The 23716-nt window shown below is 38.8% G+C and overlaps 1 protein-coding gene across 4 annotated transcripts in view; it reads right to left on the bottom strand.

Annotated features, from left to right (window-relative positions):
* The window catches only part of OLFM3 (olfactomedin 3), a 190575-nt gene that overhangs the window by 60321 nt on the left and 106538 nt on the right, over positions 1-23716 (bottom strand). Inside the window, exon 1 of one of the 4 annotated variants that reach the window (XM_039348453.1) lies at positions 8228-8388. The exons of the other annotated variants lie outside the window; for them this stretch is intronic. Coding sequence (XP_039204387.1) covers positions 8228-8356 — 129 coding nt within the window. The 5' untranslated portion in view covers positions 8357-8388. Of the gene's footprint in view, positions 1-8227; positions 8389-23716 lie in introns of those variants that run through there. 4 annotated transcript variants of the gene reach the window in all.

Genomic DNA, 23716 nt, shown 5'->3' with positions numbered 1-23716 from the left:
AAAACCAACCCCTGAAGATGATCTAAGTGGCACCATCTAGAGAAGGCACTCTCTTTAAATAGCCAGATCACAGGGCATTTAGAGGTGTAATGGCTAAATCCAGCTTTTTACACTGGGCCTGAAATGGATTGTGAAGTGGCTCAAATAAAAAATTAATGGTGTATGCTGTTGACATTACTGAGCCCTGGGTAGGAACCTCAAAGTTCCCAAACCATTTTAAAAACTGACTCATGTATAATGTATCACAGTCATCTAAAATATAAAACAAAATGTATGGCTACATCTGAAAGCTAAAATTCCCTATTGAGCATGTATGGTAGAAAACCTGTCTATGCTATTCATCTCCAGAAACAAGGGAGTCATTCCACTCCTGAGTGGGAATGAGAAAAAAAGATTACTTCTGAATTCTGCTTCCTCAGACTTTCTGTGTAAGTGAAACATTTATGTGGAATTTACTCTCCAGCTCAACTGTTCAGTAATCAGGTAATGGGATGAACGTGCAGCCTACATCCAACCTAGAGCCCATCTTGTACTTGTTCACAATTATGTTATTTCCACAATAATATCTAACTATCTTGGAAAATCTGGGCTGCTTATTTATTGATGAAGCTATATGCCTCCTTTTTGGCAAGCATTTCTAATAATGGCTTAATAATACATTACAAGCTTTTGGTGGAATTGAAAAGTCCACTGAATAGAATACTGATGGGTGGTGATGGTTGCTATTTAGGGAAAGCAGAAGAAGCAGCCATTTGAACAATGATTGGTGTTTCTGTTGCAGATGTAATGAAATCACATTGGCAAAAGATGGATGGGGGAAAAAAAACATTCTCCCAGATCTGTCTGTCTGTCTCTCATATTTATATGGTTGCTCATCTCACAGAAATGAGACCGTGGGCGGTGTACAACAGTGAATTAAAAAGTGTTACTAAAAATGTTTAATGGATCATATGAAACGATCCAGCTTCAAACAGGTGATACGGAGCACACATAAATATTTTGCCTTGTCAATAGCTCCTTGAATCATGTCAGAGCAGTCCAGTCAAAAAACCTCTGAAAAAAGTCCCATTTTTCTATAAGGAATAACAAATAGATAAGACAGGAATATCTCCACATGGTCTAAATGTCTAAAATATATGTATTTTAAACAATAAATAAATAAACTTAAATCTGGATTGTTGCACAGCCTACTAAACAGCAATCACTCTGAAAGTTGCTTTAATAGGAAGTGATGTGCAAACATCTCAGTTGCTTTAATAGGAAGTGATATGCAAACATTTCAAATAAATTAATAGTAAAAGCAAATGTATGATTTCTCTTAGGCCTGGGATACATGGCTATAGTATCCTACTCAAGTTTATTGTCGAGGTAGAATAGTGGTCCCATCTGAAAACTAGATAGAGCTGTGATCTCAGTTATCATAAGGGTGGTCAAGATCAGGCCTTGATCCTATCACTTGTAGATTTTAAATATAGATCATGGTAACAGAGCTCAAAGCACATGTTATAGTTCTAGAGCATGGGTGTCAAACTTGATATGTATCGTGACGCATTGTGATGTTTTTTGCCTTTGCAGAGCTGGGGTGGGTGTGGCCTGTGCGTGACACATCCCACCCACCAGTTTGACATCCCTGTTCTAGAGGATCTTCTACAAAGATTCAAGGTGGAGAAATTCTAGCTCTTTAGATATTGTTGGGTCTGTCTCCTATTAAACCTATCAGCATAGCCAATGATTTGAAGTGATAGGCGCTAGAGTCTTAAAACCTCAAGAGAAGTACAAGATCCCAGTTAGAAAGGTATGCTTCTTATTGGATAGCATGTGCAACCTGAGACAGGCTGGGCTTTATAAACTAAATTGGTTTAATGAGGGAGGCAAGAAAAGAAAGAGGAGAGTTATACAGGACTCTTTTCAAACTTTAAAAAAAAAAAACATTCAGGAACTATGCCTTGCTAGAAGAGTCCTCAGGTGTTTGCATACCAAATCTGTTCTATTTTTAAAAGTAATCACTGCAAGATCTTTTCAAATAGCTTTTCCATACATCTGGTGCATATTTAGAATGGAGAATTTCCATAGAGAAGCGTTTTGGGATTCAGTGCCCAGCCTTAAGTGGTTGAAGAAATCAGACTATATTTAAGTTCTAGTGCTTCAGAGCCTACTTTGACACTATTTCCCACAGCTCTATGATTTTAAATGGGCTTGTCTTCCTAGGAAAATTGGCTCAGAACAAGCACTTGGGCTGTAACAATATCACCCACTGTTATTTCTACTGCTGGCAGATTTGAATAAGATGGAGGAAAAAAATCAAGGAAGATTTTTTTTTTAAAAAAAATCTCTCTTTTTTTGCAAAGTTAAAAGATTGCCTGGCTCACATCAGTAAATGCAGAATTTCACCCTACGTGAAAGGACGTTCCCCCTTCCTTTTTGGTTCATCAGATGTAAGAAGCTAAAATAAGCAAGCCAAAGGAACAGGAAGGGAAAAGGAGCCTAGGAGAGCATTTGGTGGGAATTTAGGTTTGGAAGGAGAGAAGGTGTTAGGGATTTTGGGGTTCAGATTTTGATCCAGGTTAGAGAAGAATCTGGAGGCTGCTGAATCTCACTTTTCTTTTCCAAACTCTTGCCTAGATTCAGAATAAATTTCAGTAGTAACTTCAGCTCCAGCTGAGGGAAAGAATTAGAGGAGGTTTTCTTTCTGAATCTCCTTAAAAGGCTTCTGAAAGCAGAGAAAGAGAAATATCATTCCCATGATTTTTTCGCCTTGTTGTAATGTCTACTTGTGAGATGCCATTACTGTCTTTAGAGCATTGGTAACTGGCAACTCAGCTGTTCTGTACTACATTTCCCATAGTGCTTTAGTACTGACCATGTCAAGAAAGAATGATGAAGCTTAATTCTAAAATATTTGAATGGTGTCAAGTTTTCTTTCAAATTTTCAAAAAGAGGATCTCTGTTCCAGGAATATAAGTTGGCAAACTGCAACATTTGGCCCACAACTGCTTTTTTAATGGTTGTGAATAGTAGGTTTAGAGGGCTGCATTCTGAAGAGTGGGTGGAGCCAAGAGACAAACTCAACTAGGTTTTATTTAGTTTCCATTTTATTTAAACTTTGTAGGCATATACAATAAATGTTTGAGGGCCACATAATGGCAGCCAGTTTGGTCTAGTGGTTAAGGCACCAGGCTAGAAAGAGGGAGAACATGAGTTTAAGTCCCGCCCCAGCCATGAAAGCCAGCTGGGTGACCATGGGCCAGTCTCACTCTTTCAGCCCAGCTCCCCTCACAGAATTCTTGTTGTGGAGAAAAATAGGAAGAGGAATATTCATATGTTGAAAATGAGTTATTTGTAGGATACAAATAAATAAATATATTCAGTAATTTATTTCTGTTGCATTGTACGATATAATTTGATGAACAATTTTGAGGAACTTTAGGGGCTGCACCTTTGCTTTTCAGGGTATATCCCTAGTGGAGATAAAGAGATACTGAATGGGGAAGACAATAAAGAGAGTGGAAGAACAGAAACTGTTTCTTGTCCAGAGAACTCAATGGGGACCAAGCTAGGGCACGATATTCCATATTTGTCCACTAAAGTTTAACTAGCCAAAGTTGTTCTTGTTTGTTAGCTACAGTAGTACTTTTTAGTATAAACAAAGTCAGAGAAAAGAAAGAAGATAACCTCACACAGCATATCTGAGAAAAAGCAAGACATGTAGACATTAGGTCCTGCTTTTGCAATACGATGCAATGAGGTCAACATTTTTATGAAGATTTATCCTGGGAGAATTTAAGCTTTTCTCCATCTTCTGTTTTTAGTTTGACCGGGATGCAGGTATGTCTTCAGCAAGCCAACATTTCATCAAATGTGCTGTGTGATGTTGCAAGGCAAGTACAAAAGGAAAGGAGTGTTAGCTTTTCGCGGGTGTTTGTATGTAGGTCTTTGGTTGTTCGGGTTTTCTCCCGTGTAAAATTGGAAGTGTCTTGGTGACGTTTCGACGAAGTCCCATTCGTCATCTTCAGGCTGGTGTTTTCAGCTTCGTGCTTCGAGGAGCAATGTGTGGTCTTAGCTGTTTCTTCCTTTTAACTGCCAGTGGGGGTATGAACTGATTGGGTGGGAGCTTGGCTGTGTTCCGATTGGTGTCAGTTTGCTTCATGTATGGATTGGAGGGGTTTAAAGTGGCTAATGATGCAGCTGTGGTCTGGCTTCTGGTCCATACATGAAGCAAACTGACACCCTCCATGAAGATGAGGCACGACCATGAATGCGAAGCCAAAAAATAGCAAGGCAGCCCAAAATCTTAACCCCCCCTGCAACTCAGACTAACCTGAGCACAACCAAACAGAACACTCCCCCAGCCAATCAGAGCACAGCCAACCCCCCAGCCAATCAGAGCACAGCCAAGCCCCTAACCAATCAGAATACACCTCCACCCAATCAGAACACAGCCAAGCTCCCACCCAATCAGTTCATACCCCCACTGGCAGTTAAAAGGAAGAAACAGCTAAGACCACACATTGCTGCTCGAAGCATGAAGCTGAAAACACCAGCCTGAAGATGACGAATGGGACTTCATCAAAACGTCGCCAAGACACTTCCAATTTTACGCGGGAGAAAACCCGAACAACCAAATTTTATATATATATAAAATTTTAAAAATTGAAGAATAGCGATTCCTGGGTACATACATTTCAGTAAAAAAGGAAGCGATCACCAGGAAATAAAACACCAACTAATCCTTACTTCACTTACAGCCTTCAGTGATTCTTTCTTTTAGCTCTGACTTACATCCACCTAGCTTTCAATGGCTAGCACCTGCCATCATTGTCAGAATACAAGCTAGCTAGTGAGGAAACCTGCTTATAAGGTCCATGCGTAGAGTTTAGGCATGGCTATGCTTATAAGCAGGTTATGCTTATAAGCAGGTTTCCTCACTAGCTAGCTTGTAAAAAGAATGCAAAAATGGCTCAATCACCTCCCCAATTTAAATAGGTATAGGAGGAGGGGTGTACAATATCTGTCACAGAGTCCAATAGGATTTGGAGAAGATAGGAGGAAGTAAGATACCCACTGAACTTGGGGACCTACTCTGAAATTAGGATTAAGTTGCATGCATATGCAGCTCTCTCTCTCTCACACACACAAGCAATAAGATAGTCAACATTTGGTAATAAATCAGATTTTGATTTTTTTTTAAATTTAATAACTGCATGAGCAGGAGATAAACAACAATATTGTGGTGACTGACATTTATTTTGATGGCTGATTTATTACTTCTGGGATGCCCAGTCTGTATCCCTCTATGTAATTTTATCCGAAGATATTGGAAGCACAGACATTCCCCACAGCTGCCATTCTCAAAAGTTTATCTATGCTTGCTTTATCTACCTATCAATCAGACACAATATATGAACATTGGTCTGCATTTTCTCTCTATATGTTTAGCATTTCTCTCTTGTTTCTGGCATTTCCCAATAAGGCTAGCAACATATCTTTGAAAAATTTAGATGGGCTCGGTTTATATCTTACTTTCTGTCCTACCTTTCCCTCAATGCGTTTAGGGAAAGGTAATATAAAGAGAAAGAAAGGTAACTTTGACAGAGACTGAGATCTGTTACCAAAATGTCAAGGGGAAATCATATTTCCAAAACAAACAGAAAGTATGCAAAAATGGCTCAATCATTTTTGTGTACTATTACTATTACTACTACTAATAGTAAAGTTGGAAGTGACCTTGGAGGTCATCTAGTCCAACCCCCTGCTCAGGCAGGAAACCCTACACCATTTCGGACAAATGGCTGTCCAGTCTCTTCTTAAAAACTTCCAGTGTTGGAGCATTTACTGCTTCTGGAGGCAGGTTGTTCCACTGATTAATTGTTCTCACTCTCAGGAAGTTTCTCCTTAGTTCTAGGTTGCTTCTCTCCTTGATTAGTTTCCACCCATTGCTTCTTGTCCTGCCTTCAGGTGCTTTGAAAAATAGCTTGATTCCCTCTTCTTTATGGCAGCCCCTGAGATATTGGAATACTGCTATCATGTCCCCCCTTGTCCTTCTCTTCGTTAAACTAGACATACCCAATTCTGTACAATAGACTAAGACTTGCAAGGTTCTGTTATTATAGCGTTTCTGAATAAAGGCCAACTGATCTAGTCACCTAGTTAATAAATATTCTAAAGGCTAATAAATATTCTACTCTTATGATGTAGCAATAGCAATAAGCACTTAGACTTATACACCGCTTCACATTGCTTTACATCCCTCTCTAAGCAGTTTACAGAGTCAGCCTTTTGCCCCCAACAACCTGGGACCTCATTTTACTGACCTCGGAAGGATGGAAAGCTGAGTCAACCTTGAGCCCTTGAGCTGGGAGTCAGCAGAAGTAGCCTGCAGTACTGCATTCTAACCACTGTGCCACCACGGCTCAGTCCAGTCCAAAGAGAGTTTGAAGAGATTTGTGGCCAAGAAAACATCAGAGTGCAGATTTCCCCAGATACTATAAAAATTATAGAAGTTTCTGGAATTATACAGAGTACAAATGCAAAGTTTTGGAGTCAACATATAGCTTTTAAAAGAAGAAAAAGAAGATAATAATGCCGAATTATTATCAGATATGACTCCACACTGATCTAAAGTGCTGGATTAGAACTAAAAATCCTTTGAGCTCCTTTGGAATTCAATGAACTGCAAACTTTCCAGAGACAGCCACAGAAGTTACAAAGGCTGGCTGATGTGAAACTTCGTTTCTGATAAATATACAGAAATGACGGCATTACTGATAAATACTCTGGCCTGAAATACCATCCTTAATTCAATAATCTGCAGAGAAGGACTTCAAAAAGAGCAAAATGAATGGTTCAAATGAAAAGCACTAAAAATCATGAATCCTATTGTCATTTCCTGCCCGCAGGCAATGAACAAATTCCATATTGATTAATAAATTAGTTTTTAAGTGGTATTTAGCCCAGAGCTGCTCTTAATCTGATATTTGATTGCAATCACAAATAAAGTGGAAAAAGTGGAAAAATACTGAGGCTCTGAAAATGCTGTGTCTTCAGAAAGTTTCCTCTCCTGCACCTGCTACTTAATTTGGCCATCCTCTGTTTGAACCATTTCCTGTTTGTGCTAAAGCACGAGTTCTGTCATAACTGTTTGGTATTCTTCCCTATGCTGACATAAGGACATATAAAATATAACCATGTAAGGAATACTATGTAGTCAGGAAATGTATACATATTAATAGGGCATAAATATATCCTATGGAACTCCTTTTGGGGGTTCAGACTTTTTGCTTTGTTAGCTCTCTGAACTTGCGCAATAAACCTTTCCTTCCCCAAAAGAGCTGGCTCTGGCCCCTTATTTCTACAACACAATGAACAGAGTACAGGTTAGGAGACACCTTTGGAGCAGGGAAATTCAGTTAAGAGCCTTTTCTTCAAACTTTCATTAGCTCCATTTCAGCAAATGGCAGGGCAAAGGATGCAGAATTCACCCACTTTATCAAGCTATTAAGACAGCATTAAGACAGAGCTGGCTTCTTTAGTACCTGACAAGACTTTTTGGCAAGCATCGCACTACATTTCAGCAACAGCACACATAATGGAATCCATCCTGAAAAGTCAGTGGACATCTTTAGCCAATATATAACCTATAATTTGGCATGCTGCTCTAATCAAATGGTTTGCAACTGTATTTTCTTTTTGTCTTAAGTTTTCTTTCTTTTTCTTTTTGCTCCTCTTAAAAAAAAACTCTTAAACATCTCGCTTTTACTCTGGGACGTCCAAATGCAGCGTTGAAAATAAAGCAGGGAAAAGGGGGTCATCCTGCTCCGTGCGACAGTTTTGCAAGAAAAGGAAGCAGAACAGCTCAAATGTAATCACCATCATTTTGTATGATCACAGCAAGGCTTTTTGAAGTCACAGTGCAGAAAGTGGAAAGCAAACAAATAAGAATACCTTTGGTGTTTTAAAACCCGTGCCTTAGATACATATTTTAGAAAGCTTTTTTTTTTATAAATGTTCTGCTTTCAGATGGCAAATGTTCTTTCCAGCACATAAGCTTGGGTTGCAACATGCATTAAGGACTTGAAAGAAAGAAGGGGAGAAGGAAGGTTCTTACTAGAAGCATGCAAAAATTAAAATTGCAGTCTCTGGGTCACTTTAAAGAAAAGCCATAGCAGAATGCTTCTCCCTTCCCATCCCTCAAGCCCACAAAAGCTCTCCAGAGAATGAAGTTACTTACTAGCATGTTAAATGTGGACAGCCTGGTGGTATTCAGTCCTACCAGTGATGGGAGCGTTTGAGACATCCAGTTAGAAATCATAGCCATGGTACTAAGCACTGCACCCAGCTTGAGCAGTGGAGGACTCATTGCTGTGGAAGCTAATGAGTTTTCATAGTGAATGATTATCATCGTAGAGCAGACTGGCAGGGAAAGAGGCGTGCCTGCAACTCACAACATCCATGGCATGAAAAGGGTTCAGCCTCTCTAGATTGAATCATCCTCCAAAACACACATCCAAGCTGCTTCCTCCCCCCCCCCCGCTCCTCCAAGCACTGGCATTGAAGCCTCCTCTCTTTGCACTACATAACAAGGCTGGTCACAGGCACAAAAGCCTTTAATGCTCATAAAATCAGTTTTGCCTGGGAGGGGCGAAAAGATGTGGAAAAGAACAGACGATCACTTTGCCAGGAGTGGGCAGCTTGTTGGTTAATGAGGAAGTGGTCCAAGACCAGAGGTAACAAAATCAACCTGCTACGTTTAGCTGGTGGTTAGAGAACAGTATCTCTTAGACTTCATATGGAACATCTGCAGACATTTGTAAATAGGGATGAGGCCGTGAACCTCTTGCTACTGCCATTGTCAGTAAGTATTACAAAGCTTTGTGTGAACAAAAAATGCAATTTGATGGGTGGGTGAGAATAAGCCCTGATGGATTCCATGGGACTTGCTTCTAAGTCAGCATGAATAGTCAAGCTACTTACTGCATCATAGCCCATAATGCACAAGGGATCACTGTTTGGAGAGTCAGAAACGACTAGACTGGCCTCCTATCTCTACTCCCTTCAAAGCCAGGATAAAGTCTGTGTATATGAGTGGGTGCAGAAATTTCCAGGAATGTCACATTTTTTTTTATTTTATATGACTAATAGCAATTATAACATCAAATTGTTCCAACCAAACATGACTCTTAAGGAAAAGAAAAAAGATCTTGGTTTAGAGCCAAAATGGAGACAATGCACCTGAAATTGTTTTTCTACCGATTGCTTCACTGTAATTTTTTGCTTCTGTGGAGACATTCAGATTATAATTGCAGAGATGTCACTTTTTTTATATTTATGCTGCTTAGTAAAATATCACAAATAAAACATCACTTTCCTATAATATGACATGATGGCTCCTGATGTAATGAATTTAGAAAAAAAAAATGATAGAAATGTAGAACATGACCAACTATCTCTGCCTCCAAGACCATGTATATGGTAAGCCATGTATCTGAATGATGTGGAGGTTGCTGTTCATATAGTATCAGACTTTACACTTGTAGATCAAGCTGGGAGAGGGTATTGCAACCATCCTGATCTGTCCTAATTTCTCAGCAGCTTTCAATATCATGGCATCCTTCTGGATTGACCGCAAGTAATGAAAGGCAACATACTGCAGTGGTTCTCTTCCTTTCTCCATGGTGGGTTCCAGTCAGAGTTGGAAGGAGGTGAGAGGTGAGCCTGCTGCCCCAGATTTGTGGGGTGTTTCAGGGTTCAACACTCAGCCCTCCAACTTAACTACTACAGAGGATGTTGGGGAAGGTCATCTGTCACTTCAATGTTGATGATCCTCAGTTATACCAGTAGAACTTAGACTTCATGGTGCTTTACAGCACTCTCTAAGTCAGTGGTTCTCAACCTGTGGGTCAGGACCCCATTTGGGGTCGAACGACCATTTCACGGGGGTCGCCAAACAATGCAGTCCACCATTTTTTCCCCCTTTTCCTTAGCTGTGCTACTCCCTTTTATTCTATTGGCTTTTGAAAGCCAATAGAATAGACTCTCTTGAATAGAGTCTAATTCTATTGGCTTTCAAAAGCCAATAGGAATTGTCCAGGCTGTTTCTGCCCTGCTGAGCCCGCCAAAAGTCCCATTCTGCAAACAATGCTGCACCAGTTGAGTAGTCCTCGACTTACAACCGGTAGAGTAGTCCTCGACTTATGACCAGTTGGGGGTCGCGGCATTAAAAAGGTTGAGAACCACTGCTCTAAGTGGTTTACAGAGTCATACATCATGTCCCATGTCTGCCAAGCTATGCTGTTAACATCATATTCCACTGGCTGAAGCTTTGGTCGAGGAGGAACAAACTAAGATTCCATCCTAGCAGTACTAAGCATCTGTGGTTGTTTGACCCTTCTGGGAGCCTTTCATCTGTAGGCCTGAACAGGGTTAACCTACTTTTTTGGGGTCTAGTCAGTGGTGGGATTCAAATATGTGAACAACCAGTTTTCTGTGTAGATGCCGCTTCCAGAAGTCCATTCTAGGCCTGGGCAACAAACAATTAGCTACTGGTTCTGCTGAAGTGGCAGAATCCCACCACTGGGTCTAGTTCTTAATCAGCAGGGGAGTTTTGGACCCATAGCTCTTGTTTGAAGAGCATCTGGCAGTTGTAGCCAGAAATTTCCTTGGCTTGTGTTGCAGTAATAGTTATATGGACCAAGAGCTCTTACATCAAGACTTGGTCCCTGCATGGATGGAATGCTGCAGTGTGCTGCATATGGGGGTAGCCTCAAAGCCTCAGTAGGACTCAGAAGACAGGCCTTTGGTGTGGCACCAACCCTCTAGAATAGCATGCCCCAGAAGATGTACTGTATATGGCTGCTGTTTATCAGCCTTTTAAAAAAGCATTAACAGGAAGGCTCTTTTCTAGGGCCTTGGAAAGGGAGAGAGTTAGTTGATGTTCCTTCTGAATGATGTAATCTGTTAGGTTTTCTTCTGATTTATTTTTACTGTTTGTATATGCTTGAATGGCTACTTAAGAGACCCTGGAGTTAAGTGGCCTAGAAATTTGCAAAACAAACAAACAAACAAACAAACCAATTAACTATTCTGTTTACATTGGCATGTTGGAACATGTAGGTGCTTTGGGGGTTATTTATGTTGTGCATACAAGTTAAGGAAATTACTCAGCTTCCAGGTCACATGGTAAAATGAGCTATAATTTTAGAAGGAAATAACTGTATTACTACCATAGTTCGTTAGAGCTTTTTGGTCAATCTGTCTTCCTTTAAGGGAAGATAAACTTAATCATGATTTGTTTATGAGAAATTCTTGTTAGCGCATCAGGAGTCATTCTTCCTCAACCTCACATTTTGATTTTTTTTAAAATATAATTTTTATCAAAGAAATTTTTAAGGAGTTACAAATAATTCAAATATTAAAAAAAAGAAAGAAAATAAGAAATAATGGTGAATAAGTAAGAAAGAAAATAGAAAAAGAAGAAAAAAAGAGAATATAAAGAACCAACTTCCAATCTTTTTGATAGCAGTTATAAATGCACTTATATTTTACCCTAAGTTTACATCATAATTTCCTTCTTTCAGTAAGCTATCCTTTCTAATCTTGATAAATCATGAGTTCATTTTTCTTTTTTCCTTTTTTAACAAAAAGTCCATAAGAGTTTCCAGTCATTGTTAAATGTATTTGTTGATCTTTCTCTAATTAAACAAGTTAATTTTTCCATCTCTACAAATTCTGTCATCTTCCTCTCCATTCTGGGTATTTCAGAGTCTTTTCATTTTTGACTATATAATTGTCTTGCAGCAGTAATTATAAATACGAATATTCTTCCATAGTTTTTTTCTAATTGACTATCCACTAATCCCAGTTCTGGGTTCAGTTGAACGTTGGTCATTAAAATTCTTTATATCAGTATATGTATTTGAACCCTTAAATTTAGACAGGATAAAATAACCCATCATGTAGTCCACATTTCCAACAGGAAATTTGAAGTAGCTTTATACATTCTAGACAATTTTTCTGGACTTATACACCGACAGTAGGTGCATCTTTTTATAAAAGTTTTCTTTTAGGTTATAGCAATGTAAATTTCAATCCTTTTAACCACATATTTTCCCCACTGTTTCATCTGTATATTGTGTCCAAATTTCTTTGTTCATTTCATGATATACTCATTCACTAGTATTTCCATTTCAAATTTCAAACCCTTCTTTGTAGGTCAGGGGTCCCCAACCCCAGGCTGCAGCCCATGAAATTGCAGGCAAGCATGTGATGCTTCATTTGCACATGTGCAGGATTTAAGTTGTGTCTGTAAGACCATTCTCCCCCGCCACTGCCAAAACCATTCCGTGGAATCAAAAAGGTTGGAGATATCTGTAGGTCATCAGTAGCTCCTACTGAAGTAACACGAAAAACCAGGGGATGCGTACTTTTTGTCACAAGGTTGACACAACTGGAGAAGGGCACAACTGGAGAAGGGCAAGTGACATATGCTTATTAAATTCAATAGCTAGGTTTATACAATGGTAGATGCAGATGGCGTATTAACAAGGCAAAAAGTGAATTTAGTCTGTGTCTAAGCCTTTTTCAACTCCTTTTCTTTTTGACTTTTTTGTGCTCTTTTAAATCCCAGAAGATTATCACCACAGGAATTATTAATTATAGACATTTATTTATTCAATTTGTATAGCTATTCATCACAAACCAGTGATTCTGGGCAGTGAACAATCATAAAATGAAATGAATTGGTCTTGGTTTTTCTTAACAGGATTCAAGTTGCATTTTAATCATGGACTGTAGATCTCATTTTTCTCACTACATTCCAGAGGGAAATTGCAAACTTTTATTTTTGTTCTAATTCTCAACTGTGCCTATGTTAAGGCCATGAAAGATAGCTCTCCTCCTACCCACCACCCCCAATTTTTAGCCAGTGTCATTCTAATGATATCTACAAAATAGAAGACTGTATGCAGACAGGAAGTTATTATAATTTGAAGGATTTTGCAAGAGGGGAAAGGCTTATGCATCACACTCACTATTGAGCTCCCAGATAAAATAATGACTTCTGTAAATTCATTGAATTATGTGGAATAGTTTCACTTAATTTCCAGATACCTGAATGAATGAATGAATGAATGAATGAATGAATGAATGAACGAATGGTTCTATGACTCCTTCTCAGGAAATAGACTAATCTCCATTGTGGGTCTAAGCAATTGGAGTTTATTCTCAGTTAACCTGTACTGTGTTCATTCCTTTTAGTTTTCTTTCCCAGTTTTCTTGTTGAGCTTCAATATCAAATAGCTGAGTTTTGAAAAAAAAGTCTAGTGAATGCCTCTGTCTTGCATATGCATCATAAGCAAGCAAGTATCAATAATATTTGGTAGCCTTTCCTTTGATGAAAATGTGCCATCTATATGAGGCTTGAATAAATTTATAGTTTGGACAGAGATATACTTTGTTGGAAACAGGAAACTATAATAAAATCATATGTAGATAAGAATAAACTTGTACATGGCTACTTAGGTATTCAGATCTCTTTCTGTAATGGTAAAATTGTTCCCAAGAATACTATACTACTCTGAAAAAGCCAAGAATGCTTGATAAAATGAAGTTTTAGGTGTTTGTCAATATTCCTTTTTTTAAAGTGAATTCATATAGAGAGAGGTATTCTTACATAACCTGCATTTGAGCTCCTAAATATTAGCCAATCTTTGCTTCTCTCTGCATACCTCAAATTAGTTGATTTAACCAAGATGATAGAAAAATAGATCAATCCTCTTTCAAACATACTGTGGTTTTCTATATAATTTTATGAGGGAGCTTCAGCCTTCCTTTTCATATTAAACCTTCCCTTGGAAATGCCTGGTATAATAGAATATTATTTTGCTGAAGATAAAATCATTCCCTAAGTATATCTTTAAAAACGGAGTACGTTTTAGTGCACTAGCAAATGAAGGGAAGTAAAACTTTTTTTGGAATCTATAGCTTACTGGCAAGCAATATGAGCAATGAGCAAACAGCATAAATCTATGTAAAATAAGATTCTAATCTAGCATACTACCATGGGAATCTTGGTAGTTCTATATCATAAAACGTGCCCTTCAAGTCAGTGGGTAAAAACTATGCATCTTAGACCAGTGGTTCTCAACCTTTTTAATGCCGCGACCCCCAACCGGTCGTAAGTTGAGGACTACTCAACCGGTCGTAAGTCGAGGACAACTCAACTGGTGCAGCACAGTTTGCAGAATGGGACTTTTGGCAGGCTCAGCAGGGCAGAGACAACTTGGACAATTCCTACCGGCTTTTGAAAGCCAATAGAATTAGACTCTATTAAAGAGAGTCTATTCTATTGCCTTTCAAAAGCCAATAGAATAAAAGGGAGTAGCACAGCTAAGGAAAAGGGGGAAAAAAATGGCGGACTGCGTTGTTTGGCGAGCCCCATGAAATGGTTATTCGACCCCAAATGGGGTCCCGACCCACAGGTTGAGAACCACTGTCTTAGACTGATCACTAATGAATTCTGGCTTCTAGTCACCATACAGCAACTTACTGCAGATTATATAATGTCTAGCCACCTTCTCAATTATCTCTCTGGTCTAGTTCACCCAAAGAGATGAGACTGAAAACTTTTCTCCATAACTTTTGGATTGCATAAGGGAGGAATCCTAACTGCATATTTTACAATTTAAAGAAATAGCCACGTGAGTTCATAGTCTCAATATCATAGGGAAAAATACTACAGAAACCTAATTATTTTATTGGCAGGCTAAAGTTTGGATGTGCAAGATGTCTCTGCTCAGAAGCTAAGCACAAGTGGATTTGTTTAGAGGAATTTCAAAATTGTAGACTGTGGCCTATTGAAAAAAGGAAATACTCTGAAAGAAGTCAGTAGCAAATCTTTTCCAATACTGCTGCCAAGGAAGTTATCTACTACCGGATGCACCTCCTGAGCACAGATTAGCTGTGGTTCCTAAATCAAGCTTTCTAGTGCCTGCCTAGCTAATGGAAAAAGTGATACTGGTGGCAACTGTAAGTAACCCATTTCTCCTTTTTCTTCCTAGTGTTTTCCAAAATGCAGAGTTTGCTTTTTAGCCCTAGGCCTAGATCAACCAAGTGTTGATCCATTGGTTGAAGCAGAAATTGACTGACTGGCTTTTCATCCAATCTTGTCATGGGCTGAGAGAGCGTGACTGGCCCAAAGTCACCCAGCCGGCTTTCATGCCTAAGGAGGAACTAGGATTCCCTGTCTCCTAGTTTCTAGCCTGCTTCTTAACCACAAAACCAAACTGGGTCTCAGTTGGTAGTCCACATCTGCCAATGATTAATCTAATGGTGATTCAGCAAAGAGTAAGGCAGTGTTTCCCAAACTTGACAATTTTAAGGCATGTGGACTTCAACTCCCAGAATTCCACAGCCAGCATTGCTGGTTGTGGAATTCTGGGAGTTGAAGTCCTCATGCCTTAAAATTGTCAAGTTTGGGAAACACTGGAGTAAGGTAATCACTACCATTTCATATTATATCAGTGCATAAGTGTTATTTGCATAACTACCTCTTTGGGAAAGGATACACAATTAACTCATCCTACAGGTTATAGTTCTGCAACAAAACGGTGCTACAAACTGTTCAATCATATTTTAACCCAATATGTGGAAACCCAACCATAAAGTAGAGCAAGGAGTAGAGTGCAGAGAGACAAAACAGTGCTGTTGTAACTTCAAACTTTTTCTTTCCACAGGTGTTAAGTGAATCATTGCAGTTCTTGAGTTAGTAATGATTGTTAAGTGAATCTGCCTTCCCTATTCACTTTGCTTGTCAGAAGGTGACAAAAGATGGTCACATGGCCCCAGGACACAGCAACCGTCATAAATATGAATCAGCTGCCTAGCATTCAAACTTTGATCACGTGACCACGGGGATGCTCCAACCATAGTAAATAACGATCGTAAGTCACTTTTTTCAGTGCTGCTGTAACTTGGAACAGTCACTAAATGAACTGTTGTAAGTCAAGGACTACCTGTATACTATTGTCTCGTCATTTCAAGTTTAATTTCTCACTGCTTTCTTTTTTTCTTTTTTCTTTTTTTTTGTAAAATTTTTTTATTTTCAATTTTACATTACATCATAAAAAATACTTCAGATAAAGAGTAAAATAAATTTATACACATAACCTTCGGTATTGCTCACCCATTTTCCCCAAACCGCATCCACCCTCTAACCTCTTCTCTCACTTCCCTCTTTCCCTCTTCTTCTTCACTCTCCCCCTCTCCTCAACCTTCCTACTTACTTCTCCCCTTCCTCCTATCTTCTCATTCCAGATGCAGTCCAGGAGAAACGCCAGAGCAATCCCTCTCTCCAAAATAAAACATAATATTATAAACAATGAAACTATTTCTACTTATCTGAGCTATTTAACCTTCAACTGAACTGTAAGTCTAATTTCACTCATTGGCTGAATATGTTGAAAAGTACCAGTAACAGTAAGCTCATTTCTCATTAAAGAATTAGCTGGAATAGTGTCTGAATCTCATGCCCTGTATTTCTATTTCTCCAGGGGATGGACCCTGGTCTCTTTCTTCTTAACTAAAAATTGAAAATCTCAATGAAGGCATAGGTGTCTGCAGCAAGCCACAAAAATGTCAGCTAATGGGTCTGTCATGCTACTATTTTGCAAAGAGCACAATTAAGCAGTGACGTCATGGCACCCGACACAAGATATTTTGTGCTATTTGCATCATAACATACTGTACATTGTCATTTGTCTCCCCCACCCTCCCTCAAGAACCTGTGCCCATTAGGCCTTTGGATATGGCTTACTAGGAGCTGCAGTTTCTTTAGTTAACAGGATAATGGTTCCCTTCTCCTTATATTTGTAGCATTATCAACTTTTGATATATTTTTTTTTGGGGGGGATCCATGAACACCAAAAAAAAAAAAATCTTCGGAATGCTAAAAGAATGCTTTTGAAGTTCCTTGAAAGATCTGATAGGTCATTTAGTTTGAAGGAGATTGTTTTGGAGTTCCATTATACAGGACGTTTAACAAAGCTAATTGGTTTGGGACTTTAGCAAAGCTAACGAGCTAAGGTGATATACATTACAAGTATCCACATCTGCTCAGAAATCCAAGTGATGAACCAGACCAGGCTATAAAGAGTAGAGTGTTTGTGCAATGCTTTGCACTGAATTTCACAGAAATGCAAATGTAAGCACTGACTTGCAACTGTTTAAAGATACCACATCTTTTCTTGGGATAACAAGGGAGATGTGTGCTATGTTCCTCCTTCTGTATATTCTCTAGAGCACCTTTTCTGAATTGCTTTTGAAGTGCAGCAGAGAGCCCTTGCTTAAACTAAGAAAGTGATGGAACAAATAAAAGCAGTACTATTGTTGGTGTCCCACTATCATCCAGAAGATGTGGATTATGTTTTCCAACTTTTTCAAAAAGGCATAAAGCAGCATTGTCAGGGACTTCAATTATCCCAATATCTGCGGGTTGACAAGTTGTGCCGAGCATGGCCCTTTTAGGAAATTCCGACTTCTCTTGCTGAACCACATTTTCTTTTGGAAGGTGGAGGAAGGTAAAAAAAACATTAATTATCCCTGTCATGATGTTATATAATTAGGAAAAATTAATTGAGGAAGTGGAAGTAGCAGGAGCATAGGAGGTAAAACTGGATTTTTACATTTTAAGGGAAACTCAAGCTGAGTGCAACCAAACACACATTATTTTTAAAAATGGATTTTAATATAGTTAGAACAATGATTGAAAGAATACCACTAAATGAGAAGCCAATATAATACCACTGCAAGAAACTAACTCAAAGCAGGTGGGAGTTCCTAGTAGGACACTGCAGGAAGTTAAATAGAGCTACCATCAATTAATTTCCTTCCTAAAATCATCTTGAAACCAGAAACTGGTCCACAGTTCTTCACCCACCCTATAAGGGTCAGGCAGAATCAGTTATTAATATTCCACCAGATAGTCAATTCAGGGTTCAGGGAATGAGAAACAGGCTGAGATCCTGTGGGTTTCAAAAGGCAAAGAATCACAAAAATAGGATATTCTCTCTAGCAGAAATAGTTACTAGAAGTTATTTCAGCAAGGCGTGGATTTTCTGAGCAGATTTAAATATACCAGACCTCACACTCCCTATCCAGATGCAGCTGAAGTTTTATGAAGCCTTGATTTTTCCAAACTCTTGCCTTTCAAAGTTTAATTTTCATTATAGGTGACATTAATTGGTTAACCTTTTGTTACCCTGGCCTTTGGTTCTCTATTATCTTATATATTCTCTGGGCATAGAGCACCTTGCCTCTCATTATAGTTCCAAAATTTGAGAGATGGGTATTAGTGGGTCCTGCATCTGGCATTCCCACCAGCAGTAATATCAGATTGCTTACCCTGTGAGGAAGATTATATGTCTGGGTGGCCATGACACTTCAGCGGTTAATCCCATGAAGCCTCCTTTGTTTCTCTTAAATGCGGTATGTTCAGTTTTGCAAGTTTTGCATCTGTTCCCATTTGTATATCCGTACGTCAATTCCCATTACTAACTACAGTACTGAATTTCTCCATTTGCTCTGATGGTTTATTAATCAGATTAATGATTCTAGCTTGAGCATGTAGATTGCAGGAACATGAAGATGTTGCTGAAGATGTTCTTGAAAATCCTTTTCTGTTCTTGTTGTCATTGACTATATTAAAATAAACTTGTTTTCTTTCTTATTTCAACGTGGGACCCCATTCTGTAAAAGCTAATTCCTGGGACAGGAGGATTTGTCATTCTGCCTTTTCAGACTCTGGATAAGGGAGCATCTTGTCATTCCAGAAGGGGTGGCAGAATTAGCATTATCATCTCAATTTCCTAGGGACTTCTTCAGTTTTGGCTTTTTTTTATACTCCTTTTTCCTGAAGCTTATTTCTATCACATCAATTCCTTACATTGAATGAGATACAGAATGGAGGTCTGGGTTATTGATGGCAGGGATTTGGGGAGCGATGGCCTAAAAATAAAAATAGAATTCTGATGCTTTTTCAAGTTGGGTGGATCCTTTCAGTTATGAAAGTACAAGTTTTCCTGTAGGTCACTAAATGCAATCATTTTCACTTGCTGTTGGAAAGATAATACCAATGATTTGGAAGAGGATATACTTAAGAAGAACACTGCCACTAAAAACCCTTGTTATTTTTTCACTTATCTCTGGTGACAAGGGCACTTATTAAAACTGCTCAAGAAAGAAGCAAACTTTGTTCTGGGATGGGAGGAGGAGGAGGAGGAGGAGGAGGAGGAGGAGGAGTTAATTTCAAATCTAAGAAAACATAGGTGGCTGGAGAAGGAGGTGTATTTTAATTCCAGTACGAATGACCTGGAAGACCTAATGGGGTTAGTGATCTCAGAATGTCTCATCTAGGGGTATAATCTGCTAGTTTCTTTTCACATCATTGGAAACTGGAGTGATCTAAATCCTACTCTGACATCAAACTATTCTGTAGGTATAGTCTCTATGGAAGAGAGCTAACCTCATAAAATGTGATGGAAACCTTTCTCATCCAACCCAGTCAGAATGCTGAGGGGATTAATTAGTCAATTTTGGTAAAGACTATTAAAGATGAAAAGAGTCATATATCTGCAGCAACCTGGGGCTATGAGTAGTGTGAAGCCAAATGAGAATCCAGGCTTCCTTTACTGAGCATTAGTTTGAATTGGGGATATTTGAAAAGTTGCCATAATTCATCTGAAATAGAAGAAACAAAGGCCAGCTTCTCTGGATCCTCACCCTGGCAAGGCATTTATGATAAATCACAGCCACTCTGAAGAAAAGTAAATTACTAACAGCAAATTCTCTCTTTTTACACATATTCACACACCCACACACCCACACCCATCCACACGCACATCCAAATATATAAACTTGGCATAACAAGTTAAATAAATAGCCAGCAGGAGCTTATCCCAACTCAGGTGCATGTGAGTTGCTTTCATAATTTGCTAGCATTTCTCCATGCATCCGTCCATGGACAAAAATGTCACTGTGTCAAGGAGCAGGACACTCTCAAGCTGCAAAGAAATCAAGCCTAAACTGATGCAGTTTTGATGTGGTGGAACGTAATATGGAGTCACAGGAGGGAGAGTCTCTTTCCCAGATGTCAAAGATACAACAGAGCTTGAAATATCTAGAGGAGAGGAAGAGGACAAGGACAGATCCTTCCTAGCAATCCATACAATATAATTATAGTTATGCAGATAATTGCTTTAGTCTGGCAAGATTCTGTCTGTAGGCGAACAACAATAAAACAACTAATCAGAAATAACCTCACTGCAGTTTTCTTGGCAAGTTTTCTTGGAAATGGTTTGCCATTTCCTGCTTCCTAGGGCTGAGGGACTATGACTGCCCCCAGGTCGCCCAGCTGGCTTTGTGCCTAAAATGGAACTAGAACTCACAGTCTCCCAGTTACTAGCCTGGTGCCTTAACCACTACATTATTGTGGCAATAAGGCAGTTTTATTTAGTATTTATTCATTAACATTTCTATGATGGTCCAGTCCAGCAGGCGCTGAGAAACAGTATAAATTCTAAAACCAATATTACTCTGAAGTCATTCCCTCCTGTTAAACAGTTCAAAATAACTTAAATAAATGGAATTTTAATGAACGTTACAAGTATTTCAAGCATCTCATAATTTAAGTTTATGGACTGAACATTAGCTGTGCCAGAATGAAAGGATTTGCCAATTTTCCTATGAAGATTTCCATATTTTTCTCTAAATAATTCTGATTTCCCTGTAATATTTTCAAATGTTTCATTGGTGGAAGAAACTTATTGCTATTTTCCCTGAAGTCTTCTGATGACTCTAGGAACTTTCAAATACATCCCATACTCTTTTTTAAAAACAAAACAAAACAAAAAAACAACCTACAGTTTTGCTTTACTTTCTTTGGCTCCCTCAGATGTTTGCTTGAATTTTGCTTTAAAACTGACTCCCATTGAAACTTTCATGGCAATTTTTCTTATTAGCTTTTATTCTTGTGGCAATAAAGAAGGAAGTAAAGTCAATCCCCTTCTCCAAAGTTACAGCAGATGGAAATCCAAGATTCAAGGAATCAATTTGTCCATACGGTTTGAGAATAATACCCATGCTGGTGTGCAATACATCAAAAAACAGGAAAAATAAACCCCATACCCAGAAAAATAAAGCTTGTAGTCCAGACTGATTCATACACCAGGAAAAAGAAAAGTAGATAATGTTCTACCCTCTGAAATTCTAATTGGAAATTTGCTACATCACAACTGAAAATTTCAATGCTGCAATTAGTATATTAGTCATTTACACCACTCAGGATGAGCTAGACAGGAGTATTCCCACAAGCATTGTGCTAGACAGTACTGTTAATTATCTAATACATAAACTGTAGAAATCAAGAACCTGGTAGTTCTTCAAGTGTCATTGGAGAACAATTCCATCAACCTGGTAATTCGCTTTGGGCAAGACAAAGATTACTTAAAACTTTCTTTAAAAAAAAACCCCACGTATCATGGAAGGCTATTGTTCAAGGAAAATATTAAACTACAGGCCAGATCTTGTGGGATGTGGGTGAATTTTTAAAAAGAGAAATAGTATTCTGTAGGTATCATATATAAAGATGTTATTGTGGGCTCTGTGGTCCTAATCTTTGAACTCAATCCTGCCTGGAGACCTCAGAAATCTGCTTGAAATGTTTGTGAAATCAAGAAATTCTACCAGGTAGAATGTCAGCTCTTCAGATTTATTTATTTGTTTCTGCTGAAGAACAAAATCAGTAACACAAGACATAAAGATGGGTTTCTGGAGAAAAGAGAGTTCTTTCAGTTTAAAATTGGACTGGGTGTGAGAGCCTGCTGGGGGAAACCTTGATGAGACAAGCTACTATTTCAGCCTGCTAACAGGAAGCCATTTCTACAGTATGTCTCCTTTGTCTGCTTTACCCTCATGTTTTCTTTCTTCCTTTTCCATGTGCACAAATATTTTGTGTTGAACGTGGGGCAAAACTGCAAGGTAACAATGCTACCATGTGGTTCAGTTCAGAGTGAAAATAAAGTGCGAGCTGATATCTTGCACTGAAACAATTAAGTGGGCTTGGTACATGGAGGCTTGGAGGATTCTTGAACAGGGGGAAGCATCAACTCCATAATGTTAGAACTAGACACAGTATGGCCGATTGAAAAGTAATTGTGACCTGCTAGAGATTGGGTGGCGAGAGAAAGAATTAAGACTGATAGAGAAAGAAGAATTTGAGACCTACGTCTCTTGCCAAGCTTAATCTAAATTCTAGGCTGGGGCCTGGCACTGATCGCTTGAAAAGGGAGGATAACCTTCCTTGATCTTCGATAAACTTGATTCACAATCATGGCTCAATTCAGTCTCTGTATACAATAAGGTTGGAGAAAACCTGTGATTCTCCAGGTGGCACTCATCTAAATGCCTACCACCACAATGATGGTGAACCTTTTGGGCTTGGCATATCAAGAATTTGAAAATGCCTAACTTGACTCTGCTGGCATGTCATCCCCCCCAACTCCCTGTCCCCAAATTTATATTTCCCCACTCCTCTGCCACCCTGAACAGTGGCACTTGGCAGTAGTACCAAGGCTGGGCCTGAAGTAGATGCTTAGGCCTTGACTCCAGCCCTAGCGAAACTGCTGCCCCTCAAGAAGGTCACTCTGCTACTGTTTCAGTATGTTGAGAATTTAAACGAAACAGCCATTTCCCCCCCCTGAAACAAATGGAAAATGGGCAAAAGGGTTGTGTGCAAAGATCAAGCTATGGAGCATAAGTGGTAGATAATAACGGTAGACCGGCAATAAGAATTTCAGATTTGGAAATAGGAATGATTAAAGACAAATATGGTTAACTGCTGGATGGCAGCAAGGGAACAGAGAGTAATTTAACTCTGCCATCTGATGGCCATCTGTTTTTTGCAATTAAGTCCCACCAATCATTCTAGCAAAAAAAGTATCGAATTACAGTAAAGATAAAACATCCATTATCTGTCTGTCCACCTTCATAAGTTTTATAAATAGCTCAAGGCAGCAAACATACCTAATGCTATTTTCTCCTATTTTCCCCACACCAACAACCCTGCAAGGTGAGTTGAACTAAGAGTGACTGGCCCAAAGACACTCAGATGCCTTACGGCAGGACTAGAACTCAGTCTCATTCTCTTTCAGTGTTTATATATTTCTTCTGTTATTATATTTTACAGCAAGCATTAAAAATGTAATTAAACTTTGAATTACTTTTTTCTGCAACCTACTTAGAAGTTCCATTTCAGATATATAGGCCAGCTATTGAGAAATGCTGATGCAAATATGTTTGCAAAAATCTTTATCCTGTTCTTCAGCTGAAAAGCCCACCAGGTTATCTTACATATAATTAATATATGGAGGCTTATAAGCTAAAAAGATGACATCCAAGGGAAAGGGGAGGAGGAGGAGGAGGAGGGGGGTGGGCAAGAAACTTAAGTCATCAATTCCTACAAGTGAATAATAATGCGCTGGGGGAGGAAAACTCCTTGAAGCTGGCCTTGTACCATAGCTAATGGAACAGACCTTTCTCTACCTTCTTCTCCTTTATTTTGAAGGAACATATGACTTTTAGGAAATGGGACCATTGATCCATAACTGGTACTTTCTGCTTGATCATTTTTAACTAGACTTTCTGGTGATTGTATATGTAAAGCAACTAC

Source organism: Crotalus tigris, unplaced genomic scaffold (genome assembly GCF_016545835.1).
Source record: "Crotalus tigris isolate CLP2741 ecotype Arizona unplaced genomic scaffold, ASM1654583v1 scf7180000018155.2402879, whole genome shotgun sequence".
Lineage (NCBI taxonomy): Eukaryota > Metazoa > Chordata > Lepidosauria > Squamata > Viperidae > Crotalus > Crotalus tigris.
This window is presented reverse-complemented; position numbering and strand designations above follow the sequence as displayed.